The sequence below is a fragment of the Phyllopteryx taeniolatus genome, chromosome 11 (assembly GCF_024500385.1).
Source record: "Phyllopteryx taeniolatus isolate TA_2022b chromosome 11, UOR_Ptae_1.2, whole genome shotgun sequence".
Classification (NCBI taxonomy): Eukaryota; Metazoa; Chordata; class Actinopteri; order Syngnathiformes; family Syngnathidae; genus Phyllopteryx; species Phyllopteryx taeniolatus.
The window spans coordinates 24,151,255-24,164,777 of NC_084512.1; the positions used below are offsets into that span (position 1 = coordinate 24,151,255).

General features: G+C 46.0%; 2 protein-coding genes across 3 annotated transcripts; both read left to right on the forward strand.

Annotated features, from left to right (window-relative positions):
• Nucleotides 1–575: 575 nt before the first annotated feature.
• On the forward strand, nucleotides 576–7,895 carry lrit1a (leucine-rich repeat, immunoglobulin-like and transmembrane domains 1a). Of its 2 annotated transcripts, none has more exons than XM_061790592.1 (4): nucleotides 576–783; nucleotides 2,856–3,316; nucleotides 4,420–4,725; nucleotides 6,009–7,895. In XM_061790592.1, exons 1-4 carry the CDS (start codon nucleotides 752–754, stop codon nucleotides 7,061–7,063), a joined length of 1,854 nt encoding a protein of 617 aa, XP_061646576.1. In that variant the 5' UTR covers nucleotides 576–751; the 3' UTR covers nucleotides 7,064–7,895. The 2 variants fall into 2 exon arrangements, with proteins under 2 accessions (XP_061646576.1, XP_061646575.1); XM_061790591.1 differs by having other exon boundaries at nucleotides 580–934.
• Nucleotides 7,896–8,028: 133 nt separating this feature from the next.
• lrit2 (leucine-rich repeat, immunoglobulin-like and transmembrane domains 2) lies at nucleotides 8,029–13,167 on the forward strand. The gene is made up of 3 exons (XM_061790593.1): nucleotides 8,029–8,353; nucleotides 8,504–9,294; nucleotides 11,383–13,167. The coding sequence occupies exons 1-3, from the start codon at nucleotides 8,244–8,246 to the stop codon at nucleotides 12,189–12,191; spliced, it is 1,710 nt and encodes a 569-aa protein (XP_061646577.1). The 5' UTR covers nucleotides 8,029–8,243; the 3' UTR covers nucleotides 12,192–13,167.
• Nucleotides 13,168–13,523: the final 356 nt, after the last annotated feature.

Below are 13,523 nucleotides of genomic sequence, written 5' to 3' on the forward strand. Positions count from 1 at the left end.
AAAGCGGCATTTGATGAGGGAGGCCTATAAATAACTACAAGAATAAAAGACATTTGCTGTGACAAAGAAACAGTTAGTCCAAGAAATTCTAATCCATTCTCATCTGTAACATGTATTTCATTACAATTAAAAGTGACCTTGGCATAAATCATAACACCTCCTCCCTTAGAACCCTGTCTGTCGTTTCTAAACATTTTATAACCAGGTACAGATAGTATTGCTGAGGGCGAAGATTCATGGAGCCATGTCTCAGATAGGCAGAGGAAGCATTTTGTTTTTTTCTAATTTTCGTTTTCCCATTTTTTGGTTCTGTTCAAATACTGTCAGGAAAAGGCTTCGCCTGTACTGAATGACAGCTGAAGGGCACATTGATTAAAAACACGCAGCGAAATTTAGGAGCCACCTAGTGGCGGAGCACAGATGCGTCAACTTGCAGATTAACAGTCACGGCACGGCTCAAATGAACAAACTACATTTGAGAGGGGAAAAAAAATCAAGCAGGCATCACAGAGGATTATGACCATTTCGGAAGTGTGTTTTTTTTTCCTCTCCCCCCTCCTTGCCCATGTGACAACAGACAGGGGACGTCGCTGCGCAGCCTATCGGATTCAAATACGCATCCAAATGAAAAGAACGCCAGTCCTTGCACTAATCCTTGTCTATCCTTTTTTATCCGGGGACTCATATGCGCTCTGATCACTATGGGACGGCGCAGTGGTGGAGACAAGCCATGCGGATGATATCCCCGTAGATGAGAGGGGCGGAGAAAAAGTCGGATGCAAAGTGAGTGCATGCGTGTTCGGCGCGCCGAAATGTTCCTCGTCCTGGTCGCGGGGCTGTCCGCGGCCACGGGTGGACTTTTGTCCCCGGTGAGCAGCTGCCCGTCCCAGTGCAGCTGTTTTTACCACAACCTGAGTGACGGCTCCAAGGCCAGGTAATACCGCACACGAGTTCGTCCCGGACTGATTCCGTGCGCTTTTACGCACATGCATACGCGCGTCGTTCATTTGTGACCATTTGGAGGTTTGCGCGGAAGTATAGGACGGGCGGCAAACATAAATCGGTCCAATTTGATCGAAACTTGTAGTTTCGTTTTTATTTTTATTTTTTTTAGTATTCTCTTTCGTCTCCATACAACCTTGGAGTGCATCACCACGAATTGTGACTTTACAGCACCATTCGAGTACACCAACATTATGACCACTCATGAGATCAACCCCCCCCCCAAAAAAAACAACCCCATAATAACATAATAAATTTATAAAAAAAAACAAAACAAAACCTTTCCTTCCTTACATCATGTCATGGATCTTGTTCAAAGCACAATGAAAAATCAATTTACATGATTCCTATAGCCATTGTTCATAAAGGAGAGTTGTCCTGCTGTTTTGGTTACTGTTAGCAATGCGTTTATTGCTCTATGCACACGCGTGACACTGGCGGTGTCAAGCTTATATTTGGTGGCGGGCCACATTGGAGCTGGATTCCCTCAGCAGGCTCCTCAAACTATGAAAACAGTTCCAATGAATAGTCAGCTCGTCATACTATTACACATACAATTGCACCTTTAATTGTCCAAAGTTTTACAACACCTCATTTTATCCATTTAAAAAAAGAAATAAAAGAAAGAAAGGCAAGCAGTCTAAATCTAATAAATAGCTAACTGGTGAACTGCCAGAGGTGAATAAAAACAGTTAAGGTTACCTAAGACAGGAAAATCATGTACATTTCAGAAAGGTACATTCTCCAGACTTGAACCCCATCGAGGTGGTTTGGGATGAGCTGGACAAAAGGAGAGCAAGAGTTGGAAAGAAGTTTCTGGAGAAGATTTGGGTTCCATTTCAGAAAGAATGCCACGAGCGTGTCGGCTATTGCATCTTGCCTACGGCGGCTGCTTGAATGAGTCAAATTGTTTGGAAGACGTTTCCGGTTTTAGATTTATTCCGCGATTTCGTTTGCAACTTGAATTGTTCATGCTTTGTCAAAACATTCAACTGCATGGATTTCAGTTTTCAAAATAGGAAACATTTGGGTGTTCTATAACTTTCGACTGGTAGTGCATCTTTAAACATATATATATATATATATAAAAAATACATAATAAATAAAAGAAAATAATAAATGGCTTTGTTTTTTTCTTTTGGACAAAAAAATGTAGTAGAGTGGTTTGTGTATATGTACTGTATGTTTTTTAGTGTCATAACGGCCTTAAATATAATGTGGCTTGATCAGCCCCGTTTTAGTTCAACAACAGTAACTGAGCCACTGAGAACCAGAGTGGGCTAAGTCCATTTTGGGGATTTTGCAGGAAGATGACATCAAGTTTCACGACTGGCACTAAAAGTTGAGTGCAATAGTGATCTCGTCATGCGTCGTAGCTAATCGTATCTCAGAGTATCGGACATATCGTATCGTATTTCAGCATACCTTATCTTGCGGTCTCCGGTGGACTCTTATCATATCGTATCGTAGCACAGCATATTGTATCGGATATTAGCAAATTATATCATTGTTGATTGCCCCGTAGGATAGCGCAGTATATTGTATCCTCGCAAATCGGTTAATATCTTAGCATATCGTATCTTTGCGTATCATAACTTATCTTAGCCTATTGTACATTAGTGAATCGTATCTCGTCTTAGCGTTTTGTATCTCATCGTATCTCAGCGTTATCGTATCTTATTGTATCATAGCTCATCGGATCGCGTTTCATTGTATTTAATCATATCCTATTGAATCGTATCTCGTCGTATGTTAAGGCATTGCATTGTGCGGGTGTACCTAATGCTGTGTCCAGTTAGAATAATGACATTGAAAGCGACTCGTGTTGTTTCATGTGCGTTTGTCGCCCCCAGGAGCGTGATTTGCAACGACCCCGAGATCTCGCTCGTGCCTGTCGGCTTCCCAGCGGACACGTCCAAGCTCCGCATCGAGAAGACGGCCATCCGGCGGATACCGAGCGAAGCCTTCAACTACCTCTCGGGTCTGGAGTTCCTGTGGATGTCCTTCAACGCGTTGTCCGCGCTGGGCGCCGACAGCTTCTGCGGACTCTCCAACCTGGAGGAGCTGCGCCTGGACGGCAACGCGCTGGCCGCCTTCCCCTGGGAGTCGCTCACGGACATGCCCAGTCTGAGACTTCTGGACTTGCACAACAACCAGCTCACCTCGCTTCCCGCGGAGGCCACCACGCACATCAGGAACCTCACCTACCTGGACCTGTCCAGCAACAGTCTGCTAACGCTGCCCGTTGCCGTGCTGGCCAACTGGCTGGCGGCCAAACCCTCCCGAGGCCCGGAGAGCTCCAAAATGATCCTGGGTAAGAGCGTGTCCTGGCATCCGCCGTCTTGCATCAGCGCTTCGTTTTGCCACCACCTACTACGAGCCAACAAATTAACTGAATAAAAATATATTCTGTTTGAACTGCAACTTTTTCTCACCTGACTTTCGGCGAACTTAAGTCTCTTTTGCAATGCTCGCTGATATTTTTCTATGATTTCATGCTTGAATTGGATGGACACTGTTCAACCAGCGTAAACTGCAGCGATGATGATGGCGTCTGAATTCACTCGCTACTTTACTCGATCCAAAACATTTCAGATCGGGTCCTGTTATATAGTGCAGACATTTATGGAGTTCTGCCCGAGAAAAAAAAAAAAAAAAACTCACGACAAACACCAAGCAAAAATAGAAAAGTAAATACGCAGGTTAATTATGCACCTTCTGCCAGCTAGTGGAAGAAGATTCAATTGTTCTGCCTGTCACTATACGTGGCTGGCATAGATAGATGAGCGAAGATACATTATTTGTCATAAATAAACATTCATTTTTGGATCAATTCAATTGAATTGGATCATTTTCCCCCAGATAAATGAACAGATTGTTAGAAGTAGTAAACTGTGTCCATGAAATATATCAACTATTTTCTGATTGTCCATCGTGAAAACACTCAAACACATGTATGTTTTTACTCGTTTCATACAAAATGACAGCTGGGCACGGCAATTAGAAACTATCTGAAAAACAAAACCAGCAAAAAGGCTTCTGAAACATTTTTTGAGAAAATGATTCGACTTGACGTTACTTGGAGCAGAAAACACCATCCGGGGCCTTTATTTGGAGGGTTATTCTTTTTGTTGAATTGCATTGCACGTGTAGCATGTTCAAGTACAGTTATCGAATTTTACACTTGAAGAAAAGCTGGCGGTCAAGGTCACGAAGCTGACATGACAGCGGAACCCGACCTTGATCTTGATCATCATCATCATCATCATCATCATCATCGCCACAGTCGTGCTCATGATGTAGTTTATGAATTCAATGTTAATCCTCTTACAAGATTAACATCCTCCACATTGGCCATCTGCGAGCCGCTCCATCACGTCGCGCGACCTTCCTCACCTGTAACCCCGCCCCACACAGGTCTCCATGACAACCCGTGGGCGTGCGACTGTCGCCTGTACGACTTGGTCCAGTTCCAGAAGTCTCCCACTTTGGCCGTGGCGTTCATCGACACCAGGCTACGCTGCTCGGCCCCCGAGAGCGTGTCGGGCGTTCTGTTTAGCGACGCCGAGCTGCGGCGCTGCCAGCCGCCGCAAATCCACACGGCCGTGGCGCGGGTCCGAAGCGCAGTCGGCAATAACGTGCTTCTCCGCTGCGGGACGATCGGGGTGCCCGTTCCCGACCTGACGTGGAGGAGAGCGGATAAGCGAGTCCTCAACGGAACGGGTGAGTGTGCGGATCGAGATTGATCGATATGTTTTCTTCAGGGCCGATACCGATTATTTGCAGTCGAGGTGGCGGATAACCGATATTTGGAGCCGACATTCATTTGCAGTAAAAATATTGCCGTTCAAATTTGGAATAATACAAACTCCAACACTTCGTTTAAATGCCTTTAAGCGTACATTTCCACCTTTTTTTTTTTTTTTAAATCTTAGACAAAAGACATTTTGTATTAAAATTCTACCAAAAACTGCAGGGAGCTCCCGAGCTCAGCAGCATGTCTTAAGTTAAATGAAAACTTCAACAAATAAACAGCTCCCTAAAGAAATAATAAATGACGTTTTCCAAAGTTTCAACATAACTGAATTGTTCATCTTTGGTTTAAGTTTAAACAAAAAAAGTTTCCAGGGTCAGCAGCGTCTCTCATAAAGTGAATTGAAAATTGGGATAAGAAGTAAATGAAGTTGACCCAGTTTTAAATGGATGCATTCTCAGCCCTCAGATCGAAAAAATGACTAAAAATGTCATGCCAATATGCGTCAGAATTCTGAAAATTGCCGCCGATTATCGGCCCGACCGATTTAGACTTCATGAAGATGACTTGTTGTTGACTTGTTTGTAGTAACTTTTTGGAATGGAAATTTACAAGAACAGGCTGGTACATGTGACTAATGTCTTTAGACATTGTGAAGCAGCATGTGGCTCATTAATCAAGGTGTTCTTGCACGCCTTGTTCCAAGTACAGTGAAACATCTTCGTGGTTGGTTGGACATTTGCCTATTCGCAGATTTTTTGAGTTATTCACACTCACCTAGTGGCATTTTGGTGCCAATGAAGCGTTCGAGTGAATTGAGGAGCTTCATTAAAACAAAAGTAGTCCTTTGCCACCATCTTGTGGCAACTGTGGGCATTTACACTACAATATAAAGCGTCAATTTTCGCTTTTAACTGCAGGGCTCGGTCACTAACCAACCATTTTTTGAGATGCACGGGTGAGTTGGAGCCAATCCCAGCTGACTTTGAGTAAGAGGCATCACAAACATTCACACTCATATTCAAACCTATGGACAATTTCGAGTCTTCATTCCACCTAATTAGCATGTTTTTTTTGGGGGGGGGGGGGGGGGGCAATGTGGGAGAAGGCAGAAGCACCTGAAGAAAAGTCACAATGCAAGCAGCTACATCTCAGAACTGTGAGGCAGTCCTGTATTTATTTGCGCAAAGTCGAACATTTTGCCACAACTGAAGCTAAACGATCATCACACCGTCTCATTTTGTTTTCACAGTCCAGCAGGAAACATCCAAAGATGGAATCACCTGGTCCATCCTGAGTGTCCCGGCCGTGTCTTACCGCGATTCTGGGAAATACGTTTGCAAGGCGACAAACTACGCCGGGAACGCCGAAGCTGTCATTTCCTTAGTGGTGTCTAATTCTCCAAAAGCGGAAGGCAATCAAACCAACAATGAGAAGAAGGCTAAAGTCAAAAAATCCAACCCGGTGGGAAAAGCAGCCTACCAGGAGAAACTGGTGGTCCGATACGTGGTGCCGACCTCCACCCCTACATCCCCGCCGCCAGTCCTGGATCCCGGCCTTCCGCCCGAAGTTCCTGAGCCCCGTTTGGACAGTTCCGGTCCTTCCCCCGACCCGGCTGCATCGTCTAATGCGGACACGCTGCTGAATCTGGAGAAGACCAACCTCAGCAACCTGGCCGCAAACACTTCGTCCCTGCAACAGGATCCGGAGCGGGTGGTTCGCTCGGTGAAGGTGGTGGGGGACACGGACAATACGATCTCCCTCAACTGGCGAGCTCCAAAGGCCAAGAACACGACCGCCTTCAGCGTGCTGTATGCCGTGTTCGGAGAGAGGGACATGAGGAAGATCAACGTGGGGGCAGGCCAAAACAGAGTGACCATCGAAGGCCTGGTCCCCCGGACCAAGTACATCGCCTGCGTATGCGTGAGGGGGCTCATCCCCAAGAAGGAACAGTGCGTCATCTTCTCCACGGACGAGGCGGCCAGCGCGACCGGCACCCAGAAGCTGATCAACGTGATCGTGATCACGGTGGCTTGCATCATCGCCGTACCCCTCACCGTCATCGTGTGCTGCGGGGCTCTGAAGAGGCGTATCCAGAAGTACTGGGGGAAAAAATCCAAGGACATCCAGGATTCCTACGTGACCTTTGAGACTTTGTCACCCGGGACCAAAGCCAAAGGGCTGGAGGGCGAATACTTGAACAGACTTAACCCGGAAGAGTCCAATAGGCTGCTGTCCGCCCGCTCCAGCCTGGACTCCGAGGCCACGGCTAAAATCGAAGGACAGCCTAACGAGTACTTCTGCTGACGTCATGCTCCAGCTCCGGCTCCTCCGCCGCGTCACCTTCCTCGCGCGCATCCTCCTCCTCCTCCTCCTCCACCGCCGGGTCCAAGTCCCGACCACCGCTCGCACCCTCGCCCGCAGCCCCGCTTCCACCCGCATCCGTATCTCCAGCACCACCCGTATCCTCACGTCCGGCCGCACCCAGAAGCGAGCCCGCCCGCCGGCCCCCCTCCACACATGCCCTGGGATTCCCCCCCTCCCGTTCCCCCTCGCTGGATCACGCCACCGACTCCGCCTCCACCCCGAGCCAATTTCTATCAAAGGACCTTTGCACGCTGCACCATCATGGAAATATCCGTATAGGGGATATTTATCAGGCAACGTTTTTGTCTTCTGGATATTTCCATAACATATCGCTTCACTTTCAGTTTTAAGAAATCATAACGGTTCATATCACAGCGAAGAAGCAGTCTGATGCAACCCAAAGGGAACTCAAAGCAATAGACACTCCATTGTCAATATGTATGTGTATGATTTGTAAATACTTTTATGGACAGTGTACACTTACATATGCGGTCAAGTCTGTGCCTCTGTATATATCTGTCATACGTTCTCAGAGGAGCTACTGTATATACATACGCAGGCATGGTGAACACAGACAAGCTGGAGCTGGAGACAAGTCCAGAAAGGACTGAACTTTGACGGCGTGTAAATAAGACGCGCAACTATTTCTATTCCCCAGAACAATCTCCATGTATTTGTTTTTGCGCCACCTAGAGGCACCACTACCCCAGTAAATGTATTTATTTACTCCACTGAGGATTTGAATAGAGTTGAATAAACTTTTCTAGATCTATACACGTATATGTGCAATGTGTTTGTTCTGATATTAACGTTAATATTAATCAATCTGCTTATTTTTTACGGTTAAAGTTAGATTTTTGAGGGACCGCACTGCATCATACTGAGTACTTCTGGTTCAAACAGCAGACCTGGTAACGTCATGAGCCAGCAGCACCTTACAAAGGATTCTTATCAGTGGGCGTCACCTACTTAAACGAATAGTGGGTCAGACCTGCTGACTCTGTCAAGAATTAGGTGTTGTGCACTCGGGGATTAGTCCTAATAAGCTTCCCTCGTCTGCCTCACTTGACATGTCTTGAGGGCGAATGCCGCCCGCCATTTGGGCAACTTTAGGCAGACTATGGACAGGATTTGTTACCTACTAGTTATAGTTTTGCTTCACATTCCAGGGTATGAAAGCTTTTCTCAATGTTTGCGGGGGTGTAGCTGTATAGAAGACCGTCATGGAAGGTAAGCTTTAATCTTCACCGAGGTGGATGTTGTTTCTGTGTCAGGGTGGCAAAGAAAATTTGCCACAAAATTTGCAGTGGTCTCTTATCTTTTCCCTCGAGTTGTAGGGAATATAAGTAAGTCTGAATGAATGCTTGAATTAACCCATAGGTCTCTCATATGCATGGAGGAGAATGCGTTCGGGGCCATACCAGAGAACATTCCTCACGATATGACCAAAATCAGAATAGAAAAATCACACTTCACTGAAATCAGGCGTGGGGCTTTCTTCGGAACGCCCGCCTTAGAGAACTTGTGGTTGAACTTCAACGACATCACCCTGATCGACTCCAAGGCCCTGGAAGGTTTGGGCAACCTGACCGAGCTCCGCCTGCAAGGGAACAAGTTGCGCTCCATGCCATGGACGGCGTTCGAGGACACCCCGGGTCTAAGGATCCTGGACCTGAAGCACAACCAGCTGGACGTGCTGCCGGAACACGCGTTAAAAAATTTGCCGGATCTGACTTACTTAGACTTATCCTTCAATCGGCTTACGGTCATATCCAAGGAGGTCTTCCAAAACTGGCCCCTATACCAAAAGATGCAGAGCGCAGAGCAGCAGGAGGCGAGCTCCTCCGGGCCGAACGTCGTCCTGGCGCTCCACGACAACGCCTGGCTGTGCGACTGCCGCCTCAAGGGCTTCGTGGAGTTCATCCGCTCCCTCAGCCCCCCGGTTATTCTGATGAACTCCTACTTGACCTGCTCCGGGCCGGATTTTAGGGCGGGCAAGTTCTTCCATGAGGTCGAGCCGCAGGCCTGCGCGAAGCCCGTGGTCACCACCCCGTCGGCCAACGTCAGCCTGCCGCTAGGCGCCAACGCCACGCTGCGCTGCCTCGCCAAGGCCCGGCCGGACCCTGCGGTGTGGTGGACATATGGTCTGAAGATAATCAGAGGATTTCATGGTAAGAGTGCGATATCCGCAGTGTGACATACAGGCATGCGGATCGCCTGATATCTTGTACTAAATTAGATACTTACACGCGCAATTTAATCACAGACCTCGATAAAGCTTCCTTTAAGAGAAGTCAATCTGGATGTTGGCCACTGAGCCTGTCGGTGTTGCAGATTATCGTGCGCCGCGCAGGCTCGGACAGCCGGTGTCAGCCGACTGTCGGAACTCCACGAGTTAACCTGCCGGCACTTCAGTTTTTTTGCAGGGGAATCACTCGACTCCTCGCCTTATGATGGAGGACCCAAATTTGCGTGTACTGTCAGTCAGAACGCGCCAGAATTACAATCATTTTTTTTTTTGGTCATAAAAATCAACACATACAAACACAGTGGTACCTTGACAAATGCAGTAGTGTAATGCCCCCGCGGGTGGACAAGGAAAGCCGCAGTCACCGATGCACTTTCAGCCATTGACTGAAAGGGACAAATAGTATCATAATAATAATTACACTATCTTTCTTTTGTATTTTGTTATGTGTGTATACACTACAGTGCTCTTTTAGTTGATTAAAACCCCGTGTTTTTTGGACTAGATTAATGTTAATTCAGTTATTTGAGATACTTAAGACAGCGAAATGTTGTATGCCTGCACCGTCGTAAACTTAGAACCTCCTGTAGTGGCAATATGTTGATATAAAAAGACGCCCCAGCTGCAATTTTTGGGGGGAGTGGATCAAATGAAAGGAAACAACAGCAAGTGAGGTGAGCTAGTGAGTACAACAAAAAAAAAAAAGAGGAATTCCATTTGAAAGTCCTCAGTCCTGTTCAAAACGGTAACATGTCAAGAGTTCACTGAAGCGCATTAAAGCGCTTCATGATACTGGATGGACTATGAGACAACTGAATGGTGTTCATACAAATGTATTTGTAATGTCAATTGTAAAGCTCTGTAAATACTAAAGAAAATATGATGAATAGGTTCTGTTTCATTTTCATCTATAACTGCATTTGAACCAAAATGACCAGCAACTTGTAGTCCTTGGTATATGACTTCCTGGTAAAAGAGTAAAATATTCATATAATAGAAGATATTCTTCTGGCACAGGTCCTGGAAGAGCCATAGAACTAGCCGTAGCTTCTACCCCAAAGCAAGCACTGATAAATGATCTTGGGGCTAAATTCAAATCATATTTTCCTCCGTTCAAACAAACAATGGTGCTCCAAAAGTTCCTAGAACCAACACTACATTTGAGTCAACTGTAACGATAAAGCACTTGATAAAAGTTCCATAGTATGGAATTTCACGCTCACGTTTAAAGTGACAATAATCCATTTTCTGTTGCACTTATCCCAGCTGAGTTTGGGCGAGAGGCAAGGTACAACCGAGGCTATAGCTGCCAGTTAACTCCATGGACAATCTTCCGTGTTCTGGGTCGATATTGTTTAAAGAGCAGCGCAAAAAGTTGAAAGCGACATTACCTCATGTTTCTATCTGAGACGAAGAACTATTAGGTCATAAAGAGAATCTCATCTCTGTCATTTCCATGGTAACCCCATTATACACACTTTAGTGGTTCATAATAGTGAGCGGACCAGTCAGGACCGATGTCATGCTGTGTTAGCGCTCGTATCTGAGCTAGCATCACAAGTAATGTTGAACGAAACGTTTCAGGTTTATCACGGATTTCTTTCAACGGCATTTTAGTATTCCAATGAAGCCCTGTTTATTGCAGGGTATATGTCCCGTGATAGGTGCAAATTTGTGAAATTGAAAAACATTTTTGACATCCGGACGAGATAAACCTGTAGGAACGACGAATGAACGTGTTTCGCGATTATTCGCGCTGCGGATGAAGCATCTCTTCCAGTTGACCTCAGTGCTGCCTGACATTTTGTGGCAATTCTAAGTTCAGACGGGCCTGTCAATACCCATTCAAAAACGATCCGCGATAAGTGGCGGTGCGAACGATAAAGCGCGATATAGCAGGGGTTCACTGTATATTGACAAAAAGTACTGTTCTTCTCAGAGCTTGGCGTTCCTCAGTTCGGATTCTTTAGCACTCAAACAATGTTCAGTATACTTATTATCTTCCTCTCAGAGTCTCAGGAGAGGGTGGATGAAGACACAATCAGATCTGTCCTGGTCATCCCTTCGCTCCACGCAGCCGACCGCGGCGTCTACACCTGCGGCGCCGTCAACTTCATCGGAAACTCCTCGGCGAACATCCACGTGGACGTCGTCTCTCCCGACGGCTCCCGTTCGCCTTCCCTTCCCGTCTTACCGGCAGATGACGAGAACGTCTACATCGACATTCGTATCGCCAAACAGATGGTGCGCGGCATCTCCATCGAGTGGTTCGCCGTCTTGGATCGCCCCGACCAGACGTGGTTCACTATCCATTTGGGCCGTGCCAACGCCAAAAAGAAGGAGACCGTCTACGTCGGCCCGGGCATCCTTTCCTACTCCGTCTCCGACCTGATGCCCGCCACCAAATACGAAATCTGCGTGACGCTTAAGAACCAGACGCCGCGGCCCGGCCAGTGCGTGGCGTTCGTCACCGGAAGCGACATCACCGAGATGGAGCAGCGGGAGAAGCTGATCCACATCGTGGTCGTCATCCTCGCCATGGTGCTTGCCGTGCCCGTCGGCATGTACGCCTGCACCGCCGACGTGAAGTTCACCTGCCCGCGGGGCCCGATGGCGTTTTGGAAGAAGCGGCGTGGCGAGAGGGGATCGGCCGGCTTGGAGCGCGAGAGGCAAGGAACCTTCGACAGCCTGCAGGCAGCCAGCGACGAGGGCCTGGTCCGGAAAGAGTCCAGTGAGGACAGGAAGGTGAGGCGGAGGTCAGATGACAGGCCGCTTAAGAGCAAGGCCGACCACAGCAGAATCACTGCAGAACTATACTAACCAGCACCAAACACTCTATGCTTGTACGTGTGATGACGTGGCGCCATACCCTGCTGACGCTCTCTACTCTCTCCTCTGTTCTAGGGCGGGAGGTTTGTTGAAAAGGTGTGATTGCTCCCCTTTCTGTCAAGATTGTTATTCAAGGGATTGCACCAGTGTAGAGATGTACGTCATGATTTTCTCTTTCTGAATTCATCCTGTTATTATACCGTATGTTTATGATTGTGGCTGCCTTTGCGACCCAATTGGGATACGTAGCGCATTTACTGTTTCTACAGCGGTTATCGTACACAATTTTGTGTTAGCACGTTAAAGATTCACGGAATCATCTTTTGTAGCGGGGGATACGTTCCGGATCCACCTGCGATAGCTGAAAATCTGTGAGACCATATAAGAAACTTATTAAAACACACTTAAATGTATTAAAACAACACTCTTATAAAATTGTTCTCGCTCTCTGACTCGCTCATCAGTGCTCCAAACAAGGGGGAAAAAAGTTTTGCTTCAACCTGTTTATTTGTTTACAGCAAACATTGACCCATCAAATAAACAAAATGAAACATTGCATATGTAAACACCGAAATGTTCAAACAAATTAAGTGAAACAAAAGTGTCATAGATCGGCTAACAGGAATTAGCATCGATGTTACAGTAATTATAAAAGTTAAAAAAAACAAAAAAAAAACACAGAGCAGCAACGCATACAAACAACTGGTTGTATTTTGTTTTTAAGGCAACCAGAAAATTGAGCGTTCTTCAACCTTGTGAAGGCAGATCTCTTTTTTGATCCAGCTGTCTACATTGGTTGCTCGTATCCCAAAAAATCAACACAATTTAGACACACGTGTATTTTGATTGATGCATTTTTAATCTTGTATGAACCCCATCATATGATTGGAAATGATTTATTGAGCTTGCACTTTGCCAATTCATCCCAATGCAATAATTGTCATTAATAAAGATTTCATTTTGTGTATTTTTTTTTCCTCACACAATGTATACAAGAGATGTTTTACGAGGAACTCATATTGTTTGAATATATATAATATTCATACATCCTCCCCAAAATGACAGGTCTGGAAACAAACATGGCTGCAATATTGCCCCATAACAATATAAAAAACATCATTCACACAAAAAAGAACATTTTGTCCAAAATCCAACAAAACTCTCAGAAACCTCTTGTGTATATTTCTTTGAATCAATAATGTGCTCATGTAAAAAATATTCTTTCGAAAGATATTGAAATAAAACAGTGTTCATATGTGCGAAATCTTTATTTTACGCAATGGTACAAAATCAACATCTTTAAACTGCCACTTTACGACAAAA

Excerpts from the sequence above, each read along its gene's own strand:
- lrit1a (XM_061790591.1), top strand. The coding sequence starts at position 777 with ATGCAAAGTGAGTGCATGCGTGTTCGGCGCGCCGAAATGTTCCTCGTC. Across the intron at positions 3,317-4,419 it reads GAGCTCCAAAATGATCCTGG|GTCTCCATGACAACCCGTGG; the intron begins GTAAGAGCGTGT and ends CGCCCCACACAG. Across the intron at positions 4,726-6,008 it reads GCGAGTCCTCAACGGAACGG|TCCAGCAGGAAACATCCAAA; the intron begins GTGAGTGTGCGG and ends TTGTTTTCACAG.
- lrit2 (XM_061790593.1), top strand. The coding sequence starts at position 8,244 with ATGGACAGGATTTGTTACCTACTAGTTATAGTTTTGCTTCACATTCCA. Across the intron at positions 8,354-8,503 it reads ATAGAAGACCGTCATGGAAG|GTCTCTCATATGCATGGAGG; the intron begins GTAAGCTTTAAT and ends ATTAACCCATAG. Across the intron at positions 9,295-11,382 it reads GATAATCAGAGGATTTCATG|AGTCTCAGGAGAGGGTGGAT; the intron begins GTAAGAGTGCGA and ends TCTTCCTCTCAG.